Genomic DNA, 21,226 nt, shown 5'->3' on the forward strand with positions numbered 1-21,226 from the left:
ACTCAAGTCCATTTTTGATCTGTTCAGGCAGAAATGCTGGCTCAACGGCAACACTGCCAAAGGCAAATATTAGTTTTCTCAGACATTCGTGAAAGGGTCCCAACAGGCTATCAGTTAAAAAGGTTGAAATGTAAACACTAACTGGGAGTTCTTTTGGGGGGACGTAAGCCCCAGGACCATGTCATGTGTGACTGACTATATTCGGAAATAGGGTCATTGCAGACTGTATTTATAATAAGTTAAAAGGTAACATTAAAAAAAAGTAGGGGCTGGGTGGCAGCACACTGATTGGGCACACACATGTGACCATGCTTAAGGACCCAGGTTCAATCCCTTGGTCCCCACCTGCAGGGTAGAAGCTTCATGTGTAGTGGAGCAGGTCTGCAGGTGTCTGGCTTTCTCCCTCCCTCTCCTCTCTCAATTTCTGTCTCTATCCAAAATAACTTCCTTTAAAAAAAGGTATAATAAATTAATAAAGTAATTTAATACACTAAGATGAGTTAGTAATGAGATGGAACAGGTTCTAAAGCCAACATGACTGACGTTCTTCTAAGACAGATGTGAGTGCTATGTGAAGACAGAGATGTCACAAGAGAGGCAGAGATGGTAGAATATAACAGATAGCTGTCAGCCACAGAAAGGACCAAGCAATAAAGGGGTGCTTCCCTGCAGGGTCTAGGGGGCCCTGGCCTTGCTGATACCTTGATGTTAGACTTAAGAGCCTCTAGAATTGTAGAACATAAAAGCTTTATTGTGTTAAAAAATTGTTTTAAGGTTAAGGAGATAGCATAATGGTTCTGCAAAATGACCTTCATGCCTGAAGCACCAAAAGGTTCAATCCCCAACACCAACAGTAGCCAGAGCTGAGCAGTGCTCGGAAAAATAAATAATAATAAAATTAAAAATTAAATTAGAAAAAAGAAATCTGACTTAAAAAATAAAATAAGAACCTCCAATTAAATTAGGACTGCCTATCCACTTTCTCTTCCAGATTCAACACACAGGTTAGTAGCAGAAAGGAAGTCCTGATGAACTGCCTTTAATACAGTGTTTCCCAATCTTACTGAATCAAGAGGCCCTGTTTTTGTGTAACAGATATTAAAATTTTACAGCGGCAAAAAAAAAAATCATAAATCTGTAATACAATTCCCTGCATGGCGTTCTCTTAATGTGGATGGCAGGGCTAAAACAAAATGTCCTCATGGTGACAGAGGAGGAGGGAGAGAGTAAACAATCAGAAAAGGAAGCTTTGGAATCTAGTGGCAGGGTCCTGAAGACCAGCAGCTGGGCCCACTGTGAGCCAGCGAGTGACTTTGCTGCTGAGTTCCCAACTGCCTTTCCTGTAAAAAGAAGACTTTCACTACTCAAGGGTGATTATATTTAAGATTCAGCCAATGCATCACTATGCAGCTAACCTACAAGCAATCTCATACTAAGGAAAACGGACTTGCTTCGCTAAGAAAATCAAGGAATGAGAGTTAGGTGGTGGGGCATCCAAGCTGAGTACACATAGTGTGTAAAGACCTCGGTTCAAGCCCCCACTCTCTTCTGTAAGGGAGAAGCTTCATGAGTGGTGAAGCAAGGTTACATGTGTCTCTTTCTCTCCCTCTCTATCTCCCCATCTCTTCCTCAATTTTTTTCTTTCTTATCAAATTAAAAAAAGGGGGGGGGAATCAAGGGAGCAGTGATTATTACTGAGTGAAACCCACTTCTCATAAATAAGGAAGAACTGGGCAATGAAATGGAAGTGACAATGAACAGGGTTAAACAGCAGCAAATGCTGGAGAGGGTGTGGGGTCAAAGGAACCCTCCTGCACTGCTGGTGGGAATGTCAATTGGTCCAACCTCTGTGGAGAACAGTCTGGAGAACTCTCAGAAGGCTAGAAATGGAGTTACCCTATGACCCTGCAATTCCTCTCCTGGGGATATATCCTAAGGAACCCAACACATCCATCCAAAAAGATCTGTGTACACATATGTTCTTGACAGCACAATTTGTAATAGCCAAAACCTGGAAGCAACCCAGGTGTCCAACAACAGATGAGTAGCTGAGCAAGTTGTGGTATATATACACAATACTACTCTGCTGTAAAACATGGTGTCTTCACCGTTTTCAGCCGATCATAGATGGACCTTGAAAAATTCATGTTGAGTGAAATAAGTCAGAAACAAAAGGATGAATATGGGATTATCTCACTCTCAGGCCATAGTTGAAAAACAAGATCAGAAAAGAAAACAGAAGTAGAACCTGAAATGGAATTGGCCTATTGCACCAAAGTAAAAGACTCTGGGGTGGGTAGGTGGAGAGAATACAGGTTTAAGAAGGATTCAGAGGACCTGGTGGGGGTTGTATTGTTAAATGGGAAACTGGGGAATGTTATGCGTGTACAAACTATTGTATTTACTGTTGAATGTAAAACATTAATTACCCAATAAAGAAATAATAAAAAAAAGAACTAGGGTTAATAAGAAACATACCTTACACTTTAGAAAAGTAGACTTCGGAATGGCTTTAAAAGAACAGGACATCTGTGAGCCAGGATAATGATACTACAGTACTGGCCCCATACAAGACAGTCTATCAAATTAATTTCTTTTTAAAAAGTATAATTTATTTATTTTTATTTATTTTATATAGAAACAGAGAGAAGTTGAGAGGGAAAAGGGAGACAGAGAGGGAAAGAGAGAGACATACAGTACTACTTCACCACTTGTGAAGCTTTTCTTGGTGGGGACCAGGGGCTTAAACCCAGGTCTTTATGCACTGTACTGTGTGCAGTCTACCAGGAGCACACCCTGTCCCTGTCAACTTAATTTCTCAATCATGATTAATTAATCTTTTCAAAAGGGATAAGGAAAGCAGGGGTGAAAGCATAATGGTTATGCAAAGAGACTCTCATGTCTGAGAGTCTCATCATCTTTGGAGTCTCATCAATCTCCAAAGTCCCAGATTTAGTCCCCATACCACCATAAGCCAGAAATGAGCAGTTCTTTAATAAAGAAAAAATAAAAATAAACAAAAATCGAAGGGACAGGCAATAGTGTACCCAGTGGAGTGCATACAGTACCACTGACCCAGGTTGAAGCCCCCAGTCCCCACTTGCAGGGGAAGCTCTATGAGTGGTGAAGCAGCACTGCAGGTATCTCTGCCTCTCTCTATATATCCCCCTTCTCTCTCAATTTCTCTCTGTCTCTATAAAAAAGTAATAAATGAAAAAAATGACATAGTGGGGTTGTATTGTTAAATGGGAATCTGGGGAATGTTATACATGTACAAACTACTGTATTTACTGTTGAATGTAAAGCATTAATTCCCCAATAAAGAAATAAATTAAAAATAAAAAATTAAATAAATAAATAAATAAAAAGAAAAGAAATGAAAAGGGGCTATCCTTAACTCACCAGTATTTGCCTTTATATGAAAACTTACTTCAGAAACAAGGCTTTTCTGACTTGGAAGCCATTTAAAAATTATATTCCTGTTCTTGGATCAATTGAAATGTGGACTTGCTCTGTCTCTTGTGTCTTTACACTTTGGGAGTTTGTGTCTATGTTATTTCCTGTAAGTTAAAAGAAGGGGTGGGGAGGAAAGAGGAAAGGTGGAGTAATAGCAAGCGAATGTAAGAATTACCAGCCACCAGTCATCTTTACTAAGGAGATCATCTGTAGTTCTTTCTAATGGTGAGTCAGATGCAGAAATATTCACCACACAGGCAAACACAAGCGTAGTCTGCAAAAATATTATAAGAAAGTTAGAAATTAAGAGAACAGTGAGGCTTACACACACACACATACACAAAAAGAAAAACAAAAGTCATTGTGGGGTGAGAACAATGTCAAAAGCACATTGTCCCCTGAGGCAAAAGGAGTAACACAGAAGATACTGAAAGAAAACAGATCCATGAAGTCCCATTTCCTGTCAAATTAATTTCTTTTTATTTATTTTGGATAGAGACAGAAGTTGAGAGGGAAGAGGGAGACAGAGAGGAAGGAGAGACTGCAGCACTGCTCTGTAACTGCTCAAGCTTCCCTCCTACAGTTGTTCTTATGTGGTGGCTGGGGGCTTGCAGCCCACCACCCTGAGACAGTTAGAGGGCAGAAAGCTGTGGCCTTTGCTAGGATGGAGCTCACACTGAAAGGCAGCAGTGTGAGAGAAAAGTTAGGACTAACAGAATAAAACAGGGCATTTTCATCAGGGACTGTTCCTGAATAGGCGTTGAAATAGGCGTAGGTGGTGGCCAGAGCCGGGGTGGAAACATATAAAAGAAATAGATGACAACAGGAAAGCAGAGCCAGGCACCAGCAGGTGGGCGGCCATGGCATAACCAGCAGGCCAGAGATTCAGCACAGCAGGACAGCTGACAGGTTAGATAAGGATAAGGTGCTCAGTACTCAGTACCCGGGGTGAGGAGCACACAGGAGGACTAATGGTTTTGAGGGGAGCAGGGTTGCTGGGGATTGAATCTGGAACCTCAGCATCTCAGGTGAGAGTCTTGGTATAACCATTATCTCCTCTGCCCTGACGTGATTTTTTTTTAATTTTTATTTATGAAAAGGAAACACTGCAAAATCATAGGATAAGAAGGGTACAACTCCACACAGTTCCTACCACCAGAACTCCATATCCCATCCCATCCCCTGATAGCTTTCCTATTCTTTATCCCTCTGGAAACATGGACCCAGGGTCATTATGGGGTGCAGAAGGTGGAAGGTCTGGCTTCTGGAATTGCTTCTCCACTGAACATGACATGATTTTTAATAGTAGTCCCTTCCCTATCACTCACAAAAAAAAAAAATGCTCTGATTATTCAAATGTATATAACTTGACTCTTGGGGGACTATCTGTATTTGATAGCAAAATAATAATAAACACATATTAAAAAATTATAAATTGTCAAGGGATATAGCAGGACAAGGACATAACACAATGGTAGTTAGAGTACAAGACTGGCACATGGTAAGTCCCATGTTTGATCCCTGACAGGATTCTGGTGTCTTTCTTTCTCTGTATCTTGCTCTGTATCAGTCTATCTCTGATTAAAAATAAAATAAAATGTTTTTTAAAAGAAAACAGTAGCAGAGATTAAATGTAATATGGGGTTAAAGAAAAAGAAAAGGTCTGGACACAACCAATCCACTAGTGACACAATTATCAGGAGCACTCAGCATGCCTGGTTATCAGGAACATGACACAAGCCTAGTGGCATCTGAGAGGCAGGGAGAGACACACAGTATCACAGAGGGGCAGAGCCAGCACCGAGGGCTTCATTTTAGATCAGGATGGCTCAGAGGAGAACGTGAGCCTGATGACCAGGAATCTCAATCCACTGGAGGCCACAGTGCTGGGTGGCTCACCAGGTTAAGTGTACATAGTATGAAGCTCAAGGAATCTTGATCCCATGTCTTATTCCTGCTAGTGTGTTTGTGACTGGCCCTGTAACCATGGGGCTGCCCTTCACCTTGGGCCTCTGTTTCCTTACTTGGTAAACAGAGATAGCCACAGCAAGGCAGTCATGTGTTGTGGAATTAAAATGGGATGATACATGTGAAACACTGTAGCAAATCACAAGAGCTATGTTACCAGGAGATCTAAGTGGTTAGAAGCATGTTCATGGATCAGCAAAATAGCTGACTTGGACAGTGTGTTGCTTCGCCATGTGTGCAACCCATGTTTGAGTCTGGCCCCCACAGTACTTAAGGAAGCCTTGGTACTGTGGTCACTGTTTCTCTCTTCGTGTGTGTGTGTGTGTGTGTGTGTGTGTGTGTGTGTGTGTGTGTGTGTGTGTGTGTGTGTGTGTGTGTCTTTTGAATGATGTAATAACTAGTCTTTTAAAGTAATTAATTTAGTAGAGAAAGAACTTGAGAGGGAAGGGGACATGGAGACATAGAGAGACAGAGAGACACCTGCAGCCCTGCTTCACCACTTGTGAGGTTTCCTCCTATGTATTGGGGCCAGGGGATCGAACTTGGGTCCTTGAGCACTGTAACATATAGCTCTACCAGCTGCACCTGATCTCCACTCTGTCTCTCTCTTGCTGAAAAAGTTAGCCTGTAACTGAAGCCCCAGCAGTGACAAAAAAAAAAAAAAACAGGGAGGAGAGGGGGGAAAAGAGAAGAGAGGTAGAGGAAGGAAAGAAAAAAAAAGTTCTTTAGGATTTCATTTAATCTTTGAAAATTCATTTACTTATTTTAATTCATTTACTTATAAAACTCAGGACCTCATGCTTACAAATCCATCACTCTAGCCACTCAGTAGCATATGTTATGAGCTGTGTTATCCTTAAACCTTAAAAATAAAAATTATGGGGGGTTGGGCAGCAGCACAGTGGGTTAAGAGCACATAGTACAAAGCACAAGGACTGGTGTAAGAATCCCGGTTCAAGCCCCTGGCTCCCCACCTGTGGGGGGGGGGGGGGTCGCTTCACAAGTAGTGAAGCAAGTCTGCTGCAGGTGTCTGTCTGTCTCTCCCCTTCTCTGTCTCCCCTCCTCTCTTGATTTCTCTCTGTGCTATCCAACAACAACAGCAATGACAACAATGATAATAATGAAATCAACAAGGGTAACGACAAGAGCAACAAAATGAGAAAAATGGCCTCCAGGAGCAGTGGATTTGTAGTGCAGGCACTGAGCCCAGCAATAACCATGGAGGCATATATATATATATATATATATATATATATATATATATATGATATTTTAAAGAGACAATTATTGAAGTAGCATTATTTTATAACCTTACACATGTCTCTGATACACAACATCATGATCTGGCATTTACATATACTCCATCACTGTATGAAGGAGGGCAGAAGCTATGCTAGCCTCAGGAAGTAATCTATCTTTGTATTTTACTTTTCTTCTTTGTAACAGAAAGGAAAATATCAAAGTCCATGTTACATAATTATCTCATGGGCTAAATGAAGCACAAGAAAGCATCTGGCATAGATGGCGCTACAGAGGGTCCTCAAACAAGGACTTTAAGTATCATTTCACTGTTTCATTATTGTACTGTTCTGGGAAGGGGAGAATCCAACTGACACTGAATGAAACAATGTTATCTGTAGGCCTGCTTTCCTTAAATCTCAATTCCCTTAAAACTGCAGTTTCCTAGAAACTAAAGGTGACAACACTGAGAACTTACTGTGCATACTTTGTAAATGTTAGCTATTCCTACTGTAAATATCAGAAATCTCAGTGAAAGGGGAATTATCCTTGAGGATTGGGTCTCTTTTTTTTAAAGCTCCTGCCACAGACCATAGATAGATATTTCCATCATAACTCTGCTTCTGCCATTCAAGTGCACACTCTGTAATGCCCAGGGCTTAGCCCCCCTCATTCTATGCGCAGCTTCTCAAGATGAGGAATGAATGTCAGATTCAGTTTAAGTTCACCAGCTCCTGCCACTGTGGTCAAATTCACACTGGATGATGGCTTCAAATGGTAAGCTTTTCATTACATTTTTGCAAGCACTGAAAGATAAACCATTAAAGTTTCCAGATAAGTCTACAGAAATGTCTTCTGATTAAGTGTAATCCAGGTATTAACAACAACACAGTCCATTAAGATAAATCATTAATGATGATGCATCTATGTTTGGGGGCTATGTTTCTAGAGATATAGGAGAGAAGTTCAACTAAAAATTATATATATGTATATATGTATATACATATATATATAACAATTTTGATCTTATAAAATGTTTCTTTATAAATGTGCCTATAAACATTAAAGTATATTCAGAAGATCTGGGGTTCAAAGAATAAACCTGTAGCTTCTGGTGGCCACTTCCAAAAAGTCATCAGTTATTTGGCTCCTCAATAAACATGATTATAATTGGCATTTTTACAAATAATGTGCATATCATATCATCTTCCCCTGATCTGAAAATCCCCCTTTTTATGTTTACTTGCACAACATTATGAAATCAGTCTTCGGAACTTCCCCAAACCCCTTCCTTTATTTGTCTGTCTAGTTTCCTGCTACCCAATCTTCATCTAAACCTCTCTTTGAACTGATCTTCCTAGAGTTTTTTGTTTGTATGTTTGCTTTTTAATACCAGAGCACTGCTCAGCTCTGGCTTATGGTCGTGCTGGGTATTGAACCTGGGACATTTGCTGCCTCTGGCATTGAAGTCTTTTTGCATAACCAACCATCAGGCTACCTTCCTAGACCCCAGACTTACTTTTAAATAGAGATATGAGAGGCAGAGAGAGTGAAAGAGACCATATAACAGAAGCTCCCTTCAATGTGCTGGGGTCCAGACTCAAACCTGGGTCTCACACGTGGCAAGGCAAGCACTATCCAAGTGAGGTATTTTGCTGACCCTCCCAGACTTACTTTTATTTGTGCTTATCCACTGCCCCCAGACTTAGGATAGCTTTGCTATGACAATGAAATTTGCTTTGACAGCCTGAGATTCTTAGAGCCAAAGTAGCAGCCAACTAATCTGAGAAGTGAATCCATGCTAATGTAAAGGGATTATTCCAAAACAGCATATATGCAATACAACTGGAACAGTTTAAGGAAACTAATCTAGATGAATGTAATTAACTTCTAGAACAGTGGTTCCCACATTTTGCTGGACATTGAAACCACCTGGGAAGCTTTCACAAACACTGAGGCCTGAGACTCAAGCCCTGGAGATTCAGGATAAATTTGGGAGACACTGTGATTTGGCTATCAGGATTTCTTTTTAAGCTTCCAGGTGATAATTCAACATCTGTGTTTGAGATGACTCTCGAGTCTCAGCCTGAATTTCATAGGCAATAACTGAGCAACACCAAGGAAAAGCAGACTGAGCATCAGCTATAGTTCAGCTACACAAATGACCACTGGGTAAGGCACCTGCCAGCTGCACTGGTATGAGAATGACCATCTTCATGCTAAGTAGATAGCTACTGTTTTAAGAAGTGGGCGGTGTTTCACTGCGGCAGTTGTTACAATTGCTTTTGTAATCCAGTCAAGACACTTAGTCTAGAGTTATTTGGGTAATTTCATGCCCTGCAACTTAGTGGCAGCTCTTGGATTTATGACAAGATAAATTACTTCTGTTTTCTATTGGTTTGACTGCTTCAACAAAAATGGGCAATCTCACAGTTTCCCCTGTCATCTACAGTAGGCCTTTGGGACAACTCTTAGAGAGAACAGCTACATCAAGTTCCAGTAACTTAAACACATTATTCAACTTCACAGCAACTTTAGCATGTCGAGGTGAGCCCTATTTTACTGAGAAAGTGGAGATTCAAATAAGGTTACTAAGGGGCCAGGCCTCACAGCCAGTAAGTGGCCTGGCTGGTTGGAACCCATGGAGATTTGCCAATTGTAGGCAGGCTTGTATTTGCTAACAATATGTTAAGCCACATCTTATTTTTCCAGGACAATTTGAAATAACAATGTGAAATTGTTTTACTGGGTAGAATTTGTTTCCCTGTAACCTTTCTGATCTTCAGAAGACCAGAGCTACTTCTGGGCAAAGCCACCCTCAAGACACAATTTGCTACTTTCAATGATCTCTGTGACCTGGCATGCACACAGTATCCTTCTCCAGAACTAACCAAGGGCACAGACCATGGCCTTGATGTCCAAAGGCCTTGCTTTTGAAGGCCTGGCAACCTAGTAGGGAAGAAAGACTTTTTCCACCAAACCTGGCCTGTCTCCAGTTCTTTACAGCGATGGAGAGGACTTTCGTGGAGAAGCTACTTATGAAAACTACTAATAATCACTGTGGTCAATGTTTCAGAGTGAGTCTTCCCTCATGCCCCCCCCCCCAGCCCCCACACATACTTTTCAGGAGTTATTCTCATTGAAGGTCTTTTGACCTACCCAGGCAAATTCCATTTTACCCCTAGACTCTATGGAAGGTTCTTCTTTTACTTCCAAATTCCATAACCTCTAGAATAAGGGAGGGATTGACATGCCAAGCCTCCTACAGGAAAGCTGCCTTTCCCAGAACCTAGTGGAAGAGGAGGGGGCAGCTGTCCACTATCCTCAATATCTAGGGACACAGCGGGCAAAGGCAGAAGGTGCAGAGTTCCATAGACCCTTCCAGAGGCACAGATGTGGCTAGGTCCAGGACAATCAAACCTCTATTAAGGAACACCACAATCCCTTAGTTAAGGTGCTTTCTGTTAAGACACTGCCCACCCCCCCCCCAACTACGTCATCCTACACACATATATCAAGGCCAAGGAAGAGGATCAGCAATCTTCTTCAAAATTCTTCCCTTCCCCTTCTTGTTTTAATCATTCCTCAAACATAAATACATAATATATGGGTTTTTTTTTCTAAGCAAGTTACTGAAATATTAAGAGAGATCAGAGCCCAGGGTTGAAAACAGGGAAGCAGCAAGGAGGGAGGTTAGTTTAGGCAGAACCCTGCTCAAAGACACTCTTGGCCTTGTCCTCTGGGTATCAGATCCTCTGGCATTGAGGACAATGTCACTTGTCACAAAATAAGCCAGGGAGTCGCGTGTCGTGTGTGTGTGTGTGGGGGGGGGAGAAATGGCCCCCAGCCAGGGTCAGCCGGGGACCTAGGTGGTCAAGGATAGAAAGCAGGTGCTTCAGGAAGGCGGCAAACATGCCCTCGCCCCCCCCCCCACCCACCCTCACCCCAGGGCGGCTGGCTGCTCCGCTGGCCAGGGCCTCGGGCCTCCTTCCTGCCTACCGGCAGAGCTGTGCAGGTCCTGCACCCCCGGGGCAGAGGGCCACCCCCACAGGGCTTGGGGTACAGATAGCCCGAGGTCAATAGTGCTTCTATGGTGTTTGCATAGCTGTTCACCCCCCCCCCAAGACCTCCAAAAACAAAACAAACAAAACAAAACAAACTCAGAACCATTTACTTACTCTCTGCTGGCCCCTAAGGGAACAGAATTGGGGGTGGGGCACAAGATGTACATCTTGCAAATGCAGAGGGAAGGTAGGGATGTCAGAACAGAACCTGTCCGAATCTAACCCCGGTGCACACACTGCCCCTTCCCAGTCACACACGGAGACCGGGGTGTGCGTGTGTGGGGGGGGTGGAGACCGGGGGGGGGGGCGGTGAAGGCGATACCCTGAAAACGCCAGGCTGCACCGCCTTAGATAGCGCTCATTGCATCGTGCACTGCGTTACCAGCGGGGGGGGGGGGGGGGAGGTGGTGGTGCCTCCATGGGGGAGGCGCTACCTGGGGTGAGGGTTCAACTAAGAGGAAGGGGGAGAAGCTCCGCCTCACCACTTGCTGTGTACCCCGGAAAACCGCGTCCAGCATCATCAGTTTCCAGGGGTCGGTCACTGAGCCGGGGAGGGGGATGTAGACGTAGTAGGCGGCCAGCGCCACCAGCGTGGTGAACAGCACACAGGAAGCCCGCATCCTCCCGGCGCTGCCTGCCCTACCAGCGGGGGAATAAAGCAACAAGCAAAGTCCTGAAGCTCAAAGGACCTTCCACCAGGGGCCCCAGCCTGTCTAGCTTTTATAGGCCCAGTAGCCAATCAAAGGCGGCGCCGGGAGGACGTCAAAGCGCTGACGTGCCCTTGACACGCTCCAGGTTGGCGAGCCAGCGGCACATCGCACCCTGGAGGGCGTGGCCGGTATTGCAGCCTGCGGCCAAGAACTTCCTCAAGGAGTATTGGATGCGTCTTCAACCAAAACAGACCTGGAAATGGTGCTGGCGAGGATGTGGAGAAGAGGGGAACTCTGCTCCATTACTGGTGGGAATGCAAACTGGTGCAGGCCATTTGGAAGACTGTATGGAGAATCCTTCAACAAGTAAAAACTGAAGTACCTTATGACCCAGGCAATACCGCTCTCAGGCATTTATCCAATGGACACCCAGACACTAATTAGAAGGGAAATATGATCCCCTATGTTCATAGCTGCATTATCCACTATAGCCAAGATAATGGAAGCAGCGTAAATGTCCATCAATAATATATACTCCATGGAAAACTACTTTGCAATCAAAAAGATGGGCCAAAATAGATGGAGCCTGAGGCGATTAGCGAAATAAGAGATGAAAGATAACTATTGCCATGATTTACTTATATGTGGGATCTGGATATCTGATACAAATGAACTTACAAAAATGGAAGCAAAATGTTTCTAAGAACCCCTCCATCCCAGCCCTTCCCCTCCTCGGGTGCCTAGAAGGGGGAGAGGTTACACTTATGTGCCAACTATAAACCATTATTAACCTCCATCCCTCCCCCCAATAAAGTGTGTATGTGGGAGTATCACAGAAATCTCCTGATTTCTCAAGTCAGACTTGCAGTGGGATGTGAACTCAAGCCTGTAACTCTGCTCTTAGCACCCCAGTCTTGGTGTCCAAACACTGTTCTCCAGTAAGTGGACCAGTCACTCGTGTCAATTTATAGTGGGAGAAAGGCTGGTTCCAGGCCTGTTGCAAGTGTTTCTGGGAGTTAAATTAAAATGTGTCCTGAACACTAGCACTTTTGTTTCAGATGCTTTATTGATTTAGCAGAAAGACCTGACCCACAGTGGGAAATAAAGCAGTGGTAGCCAGGCAGAAAAGTCTCTGTTCTTTTTTGAATGTATTTGCTTAGCTATGATTGGGAGCTAGGGGAGAGGCAGTAAGGGACACGCAGAAGGAACAACCAAGGAGTAAATAAGCAGATAAACATGGGTTAATACAAAGATAACTATGGTTGACAATCTCAGTAGTTGGCATTCCGTGAAGTAGCTGTTGTTATTATTCTGGAAACAGGGACCTTGAAATATGATGGACTTTGCTGCAACTACCTTCACTCAGCTCCTGAAAGTTTTAACAGGGCCTCAAGTCAGGTCCTCACTGTCATGAGCTTTTCCGTGCAGCTCTGCCCTGTAAGGAGAACTATGGTGAAAATGGAACAAAATGGCCAGGGAGGTGAACCAACACTTGAACTCAGAACTTTCATGCATGAAGCCCTGTGTTCAAACTCCAGGACTGCATATGCCCGAGAGGTGTTTGCAATAAATAAACCTTTCATATCTGGGGCAACAAAAGTCCTAGCTTCAATCCCTGCACCACCATAAGCCAGAGTTGAACAGCGCTCTGGTAGAAAATAAATAAGCAGGGATGGAGGATAGTTGGGCGGTGGCACATTCAGTTCAGCCCACATATCATCATGTGCAAGGATCTGGGTTTGACACCTCACTCCCCACCTGCAGGGAGGATGTTTCATGAATGGTGAAGCAGGTCTACAGGTGTCTCTCTTTCTTCCCTCTCTATCTCCCTTTCCCTGTCAATTTCTCTCTGTCCTGTCAAATACAAATAAAGTAGCAAGAAAGAAAAATGGACACCAAGAATGGCACTGAGGCCCAGTGATATCCCTGGTGGCGTTAGAAAAAAAAAAGAAAGAAAGAAAGAAAGAAAAAGAAAAGGGAAAGGAAGAAAAGGGAAAAAAAGAAAAAAGCAGGGAGCAGGTGGTGGTGCACTAGGTTGAAAGCACACATTATAGTGCATAAGGACCCAGGTTCAAGCCCCCTCCCCCCACTTTCCCAGTCCTCACCTGCAGGTAGAAACTTCGCAAGTGGTGAAGCAGTGCTCTAGGTGTCTCTCTCCCTGTCTATCACCCCCTTCTCTTTCGATTTCTCTCTGTCAAATAAACAAATAGAATAAAATATGTTTTTAAAAAATAAAAAACTAAGAAACTACTTGCCACTCTGCTGTCCTTCACGAGTGGTGAAGCAGAGCTGCAGGTGTCTCTCTGTCTCACTTCCTATCTCCCCCTCCTCTCTCAATTTCTCTCTATCTAATAACAATAAATAAAAAATATTTTTAAAACAATCATTAAAAAATTAAGTTACCATAACAGAAGACAGAGACTAAGCAGTGGTCAGATAACCCCTGAGACTTATGACTTGGGTAGGTGATTATGGAACGAAATAGGCAAAAAGTACCCACACACACACACACACCAACACACTGAAAGTTGTCTCTTGCAGTATAACTGGGCATACTTGTGGAGCTTAAGATATGTCTGCTGGTGAATTCATACTCAGGGTTCTAGTCCATTGCCCACCAGTTTGATTGAATGTGATCTTCAATTAAATGTCAAGCTCCTTTCCAAGGCTTCCAGACTTAGCAGGTCTGCTTCTGCTAAAACTTAGCTGGAGCTCTGACCACCTGTCATCTATGTGGTTGTCACATTGACTTCCTTTCAGAAGATCAGAGAAATTGAGGCTTTACTGTTTTAGAGTTTTGATGTGCTGTTCTGAACTGGCTCCTCTGCTTGATTTTTTTTTTTTTTAACTACAGTGCTGTCCAGCTTTGGCATATATGGTGGCACTAAGGCTTGAACCTGGGACCTCTCGTGTCTCCAACTTGCAAGTCTTTTGCATAACCATTATGCTATCTCCCCAGCCTTGCAATGTTCTCTTGCTTCCCTCACAAAACCTAGTTAGATGACCTCCATCTGGAGGAAATGATGTAGATGAAAAGTAAGTTGTATTATTAGATATCTAACATCCTGAAGGAATCTATTTTTAAGTTGATTTTTATTATTTCTGAAAATCCTAAGAAGATTTTTGTATTTCTGTATCAGAAATTCCAGAAAGATTGTTGAAAACAATTGCTAAAAACTACTGGGATTCAGATTAAATATCTGTCCTTCATGTTCCATTTATTATTATTACTACTACTACTATTATTATTATTCTTTTCATTTTCCAGCTAATGCAAAAAAATCTGTTGGTAACATACTTAAAGTTTATATTACAATAATCTTGAGAAAACGATTTCATAATAATAAATATAAAACTTAAAAAATAAGCCAAATCTGGCCAGTGTTGTGGTCTCTCTTTCTCTCTGTATCTCCCTCATTAAAATAAATAAGTAAATAAATAAAATATTAAATAAATAAAATATATAAAATAAATTTAATATAATGTGGTACCTTTCAAATCTAGATCTTTTTACTTGGCCAAGATATAAAAGCATCTACATATTAAAGTGTTAAAATATGCATAACAATATGTTACAATTATTTTATTACTTTGGGGCACAACTTCCCATTATTTTCTAACATTTGTAGATGTGATAAAGACCTGATAAGTACTTGCCTGGAAAAACTAAATAAGGTAATATTTATTACCCCTATGTTTTGTTTGCTTCCAGTGTTATTGATAGAGTTGACATGTAGTATTATTATATAAGGCAAAAGTACCTGAGTGTTGATTTGATACACATGCATATCACAAAGTAATCTCCACTGTAACTAACACTTCCATCACACCACAGTATTAGCATTCCATGTGTGTGTCTGTGTATGTTGAGAGCAATATTCTGATCAGTCATAAAAGATCATGAATTATCTTTATTTAAGTGAGAAAGAATAGATTGCACAGGTGTGATAGTGTCCAGTTTCTGTTTACGAACTTTATGATTCTTCTGGAAGAAAATTTATTTCTTAATAAAAATTGTTTAGTTAAAACTAGAAAAATGGGGACCAGGTGGTGGTGCACCTGGTTGAGCGCACCGGCCACTACAGTGCACAAGTACCTAGGGTCAAGCTCCTGGGCCCCACTTGCAGGGGGAAAGCTTTGGAAGTAGTGAAGCAGGGCTGCAGGTGTCTCTGTCCCTTTCTATCACCTCCTTCCCTCTCAACTTCTGGCTGTCCCTATCCAGTAAATAAATAAATAAATAAATATAACAAAAAAATTAAAATTAGAAACATCAGGTATGGAAAAATAGCTCACTTGGATCCAGACTCAAACCCAGCCCCCACTGCTTTGAAGAAAGCTTCAGAGCTGAGGTCTCTCTCTCCCTTTCTGTTTTCCTGTCTCTGTCAAAAGAGAGAGAGAGAGAGAGAGACTACTTTGGAATGACATAAATGGTTCTTTGTAGAAAAATAGTATTTTAATATATAAATAAGTTTCCTCTCATCACAACAAAATTAAATGTTATACCAAATGTAAATAGAATACCTAAGCCTTAAAACACACACACACACACACACACACAAATAACTGCTTAGGTTACTTATGTTGATACACACTATAGCAGCAATTTTTTAAATATATATTTATAGTTATTTATTCATTTTCCATGTTTGTTGCCCTTGTTGTTTTCATTGTTGTAGTTATTATTGTTTGGTTACTGACGTCGTCATTGTTGGATAGAACAGAGAGGGGGAGAGAAAGATAGACACCTGCAGACTAGCTTCACCACTTGTGAAGCGACTCCCCCGCAGGTGGGGAGCCGGGGCTCGAACCGGGATCCTTGCTCCAGTCCTTGGTGCTTTGCGCCAAGTGCGCTTAAACATTGTGCTACCGCCCGACTCCCTATAGCAGCAATTTTGTTTAAAAACAGTGCAAAAATATTTAAACATAACATTTTAAATAAGTATACCTAGACCTTAAGTACATTTGGGTTTGTGTAGAACCACAAATAATTTTCTTTCTTTACATTATTTTGAATTTTTCAATTTCCTTTTTGTATTATGACTTTATTTTTTACTTATGTGTTTTTGGTTATCACCAGAACTTTATAGAAAGAGAGACAGAGAAGGTAAAAAACATCACAGCACTGAGTCTTCCTCCAACGTGGTGGGAGTTAGACTTGAACTTAGGTTTCACAGATTATAAAACACATAACACTACCTATGTGAACTATTTTTCCAGACATTTGTTTGTCTGTTTGTTTTTATTTATTTATTTAAATAAAGACTTGAATTTAAAAATATTTTTGTTTATTATTGGATAGAGACAGTAAAATTGAGAGGGGCAGGGAAGGTAGAGAAGGAGACAGAGAAACACCTGCCGCCTTGCTTCACCACTCGTGAAGCTTTCTGTCTGCAGGTGGGAACCAGAGACTTGAACCTGGGTCCTTGCACACTGTAATGTGTGCGCTTAACCAGGCACACCACCACTTGGCCCCTATTTGTTTGTTTTTCTACTTTCTGCCAGAGCATAGATCAGCTCTGGTGTATGGTAGTGCAGGAACAGAACTGATCCTGGGACTTGGGAGCCTCAGGCAAGAGAATTTCTTTGTATAACTATTATGCTATCTCCCCTGTTTCCCTCATGTATTTTTAAACAATAAGTTAGAAGTTCATAAAGATACGAAAGTAACTTGATGTTGATACAAATGTTATTGTTTGTTTGTTTACTTTTTTGTCAATGCCAGAACTTCACTACTCTGAGCCAACTTTTTCAAACTGAGAGAGATAGAAAGAGACAGAGGAATAAAGATAATGATATAATTGCACAAGAGCTTTCCCCAGTGTAGTGGGGACTGCACTCAAACCTGGGCCATGCACACGACAAAGCAGGCAACCTCCCAGGAGAACTATTGCCAGCCCACCTATACAAACTTAAACCTTAAACAGATCTGAACTTTCACTTAAAGTTATATCAGTGAATCTAATTTCAAAACTCTATTAAAATGTCTTCGCCTTAAACAGTCTGTCTTAAGAGAGAGAAAAGTTGGCTGGAAGTTTGTTGTTGTTGTTGTTGTTTTAAATTTAATTATGATTGACATGTCTGTTGGATAAGAAGGGTACAATTCCACACAATTCCCACCACCAAAGTTCCATACCCCATCCCTTTCATTTGGAAGCTTTCCTATTCTTTATCCCCCTGGGAGCATGGGCCCAGGGTCATTATGGGGTGCAGAAGGTGGGAGGTCTGGCTTCTGTAATTGCTTCTGTTCTGGACATTGGCGTTGACAGGTTGATCCATACCCCCAGTCAGTTTCTGTCTTTCCCTAGTGGGATAGGGCTCTGGAGAGATGGAGTTCCAGAGTACCTTGGTGAGGTTGTCTGCCAGGGAAGTCAGGTTGGTGTCATGGTAGCACCTGCAACTTGGTAGCTGAAAGGCATTAAGATATAAAGCAGAACAAATTGTTTAGTAATCAGGATCTTAAAGGTAAGAATAGAGCAGATGAGATTTGGGGTCTTCATATTGGAAGAAGTTAGGAAGTCTATTCTTTAGTGAAGATTTTGTCCATATCCTATCCTATTTTTTTTATTTCTTTATTGGGGAATTAATGTTTTACATTCAACAGTAAATACAATAGTTTGTACCTGCATAACATTCCCCAGTTTCCCATATAACAATACAACCCCCCACTAGGTCCTCTGTCATCCTTCTTTATCTTATTTTTTTTTTAATGAGGTTGTTTGTTTTTTTGTTGCTAAGTTTGGTGAGTGTTCTATATATTTTGGTTATCAGCCCATTGTCTGATGTGTAGCATGTAAAGATCTTTTCCCACTCTGTAGGACTGTCTCTTTTTTAGTCATGCATAGCTTTATACCTGTAAGAATGCCCTACATTAAAAAGGACAATAACAACAACTGTTAGGGAGGATGTTGAAAAAAGGGGGGGCATTTTTACATTGTGGAAATGAATGTAACCCAACCCCTGTCTGGAGACTTCTCAGAATACTGAGGACTATGAATTTTAAAATTTGATTATTGGTGATTACTTTTCATTTTGGGGTAAAGTATCTGTTCAATTTTTTTCTCTATTTTTTTATTGACTTTTTGACTTTGTTATTGAAACAGACTTCTTGGATCTAAATTCTCTGCCCAACATGTTTTACACATGATATATGTGCATTTAACCAGAGTATCATTGCCCAGCCCCAAGATTTTCTTTTATGGATGTTTCCCGTGACTTGCCTAAGAAGCCCAGTCCATACATATCATAGAGATATTTTCCCCAAATCTGTACAGTTTTGCAGCTGGGTGGTGGTGTCCACAAGGACCTGGATTCAAGCCCCCACTCTCCACCTGCAGAGAAGTTTCACAAGCAGTGAAACAGTGTTGCAAGCCTCTCTCTCTCTCTCTCTCTCTCTTCTTTCCCTCTCAATTTGTCTCTGCCCTATCAAATAAAATAAGTACTTTAAAAAACATTTTTTAAAAACCCTTTACAGTCTTAACTTTCATGTTTGTGCTATAATTCAATTCAAATTGATTTTATGCATGGTGTGAGCAAGGGTTGAGGTTATTTTTTTTTCATTTAGCTGTCTAGTTCTTCCCATATCACTTGATGAAAAGATGGGGTCCACTCCCCCCAAAAATTGTTTTGGTGCCTTTCTGGAAAGTCAGAATGTTGTTTGAGTGATTCTGTGTCTGAACAATACTTGGTTTATTGAGCTCTCTGTTGGTCCTTATGCTAACACTGTAATAAGGTAATTGTAATTTTATGTTGTGTTGAAATCAAATAGTGGAAATTCTCCAATTTTTCTCTATTTGAAGACCACTTCTGATATTTTGGATTTGCTTTTCTTTCTCCCTTCCTTCCTTCCTTTGTTTATAATTATTTTTTTGTTATGTTTTGTCTTTTGCTTTTCAACAAATTTTAGAACCATTGCCTCAATTTTTACCAAAAATCTTTTAGGCTTCTGATTGCTCTCATTCCATAGGTTGGCTTATAGAAAATTCACACTTTAACAATACTGAGCCTTATAATCTTGTTTGTTTGTTTATTTGCTTTTACCTGAGAACTGCTCAACTCAGTTTTGGGATGGTATGTGGGTCTGAACCTGGAACTTGGGAGCTTAAGGCATGGGAGTCTTTTTGCACAATCATTATGCTATTTCCATCACCTTAGTTGTATAACCTTTGAACATGCTCTCACTCAAGATTTTCTATCAGTAGTTATTCTTTAATTTGTTCCTACAGTATGTTTCAGTTTTCAGTGTAGAGGTCTAGAGTGCATGTGCGTGTGTTCACTAATTTGCAAATATTTTACTTTTTGATGCAATAGTGAATGGAATTGTTTTTCTAATTTCATTTTTCAATCGATGGCTGCTGTATTTACCAACAGAATTGCTTTTTACCTTAATTTTGTAGCTCTAAACTACACTAACTTCAATTAGTTCTAAGTGTGGTTCAATAGGTTCCTTAGACTTTCCTATGGGATAGTTATTTCATCTTCAAATAAAGGCAATTTCCTTTTTTAATTGTATTGAGAATGTCTCCTTTGATTCCAGATTTACTGAGATTATTTTTAAGGAATGGGTATTTTATTGCAACATTATGTATGCATCTCTTGAAATGCCTTTTATTCTCCTCATGCAACATACTACATTGAATTTTGAATATACAAACATATGTGCTTTCCTAGAATAAACCCCTTTTCATTAGAAGGATTGACTCGTCTTATAAAATATTTAATGTAGGAAGTCGGGGGGTAGCACAGCGGGTTAAGTGCACAGTGGCACGAAGTGCAAGGACCGGCTTAAGGATCCCGGTTAGAGCCCCTGGCTCCCCACCTGCAGGGGAGTCACTTCACAAGCGGTGAAGCAGGTCTGCAGGTGTCTATCTTTCTCTCCCCCTCTCTGTCTTCCCCTCCTCTCTACATTTCTCTCTGTCCTACCCAACAACAATGACATCAATAATGACAGCAATAATAACTACAACAATTTAAAAAACAAGGGCAATAAAAGGGAATAAATAAATTAAAAAATATAAAAATATTTAATGTAATCTGAGAATAATCTAAATATGTTCTACCTATGCTAAGAAGGCTATCACTTTTCAACAATTTCACCTTTTTCTTTCAGGATTTTTTTAATGGTATATTGCAAACCTGTCTTTCAAGAAATTTATTTCATCTAACTTAGCAATTTTTATAATATCCTCTTATTAATTTCTTTTTTAAAATTTTTTAATATTTATTTATTTATTTATTCCCTTTTGTTGCCCTTGTTTTATTGTTGTGGTTATTATTATTGTTGTCATCGTTGTTGGATAGGACAGAGAGAAATGAAGAAAGGAGGGGAAGACAGAGAGGGGGAGTGAAAGATAGACACCTGCAGACCTGCTTCACTGCCTGTGAAGCGACTCCACCGCAGGTGGGGAGCCAGGGCTCAAACCGGGATCCTAATTCCGGTCTTTGCGCTTTGCGCCACCTGTGCTTAACCACTGCGCTACAGCCTGACTCCCCTCTTATTAATTTCTTAACATCTGGAAAATACATTGTGATAACCTCACTTTTACTCCTTGTAGTATTTTTGTATTCTTTTTCCTAAGTTAATCTAACTCAAAGTGTTATTAATTTTAGCAGGATAATAAATTGTTTAAACATATGATAATGAAAGATATACAAGCTTCATTTTCATTATAATTATATGAGTCCTTTGGTTTGATGCAATACATGAAACCCAGTCCAAATTTTGCTTTGTTCTTATTTCTGTTCTTATTTCTCAATTTCTGCCCATGAATGATAACATCTCATATTCATCCTTCCTTTTCCGGCCTATTTCACTTAATACGATTCTTTCATGCTCCATCCAGGATGAGGTGA

At 40.9% G+C, this 21,226-nt stretch overlaps 1 protein-coding gene across 1 annotated transcript in view; it reads right to left on the reverse strand.

Annotated features, from left to right (window-relative positions):
* The window catches only part of NCEH1 (neutral cholesterol ester hydrolase 1), a 63,048-nt gene extending 51,617 nt beyond the window's left edge, over positions 1-11,431 (reverse strand). Inside the window, exon 1 of the mRNA XM_007517952.3 lies at positions 11,210-11,431. Coding sequence (XP_007518014.1) covers positions 11,210-11,347 — 138 coding nt within the window. The 5' untranslated portion in view covers positions 11,348-11,431. The remainder of the gene's footprint in view (positions 1-11,209) is intronic.
* Positions 11,432-21,226: the final 9,795 nt, after the last annotated feature.

This window comes from Erinaceus europaeus, chromosome 14 (assembly GCF_950295315.1).
Source record: "Erinaceus europaeus chromosome 14, mEriEur2.1, whole genome shotgun sequence".
Classification (NCBI taxonomy): domain Eukaryota; kingdom Metazoa; phylum Chordata; class Mammalia; order Eulipotyphla; family Erinaceidae; genus Erinaceus; species Erinaceus europaeus.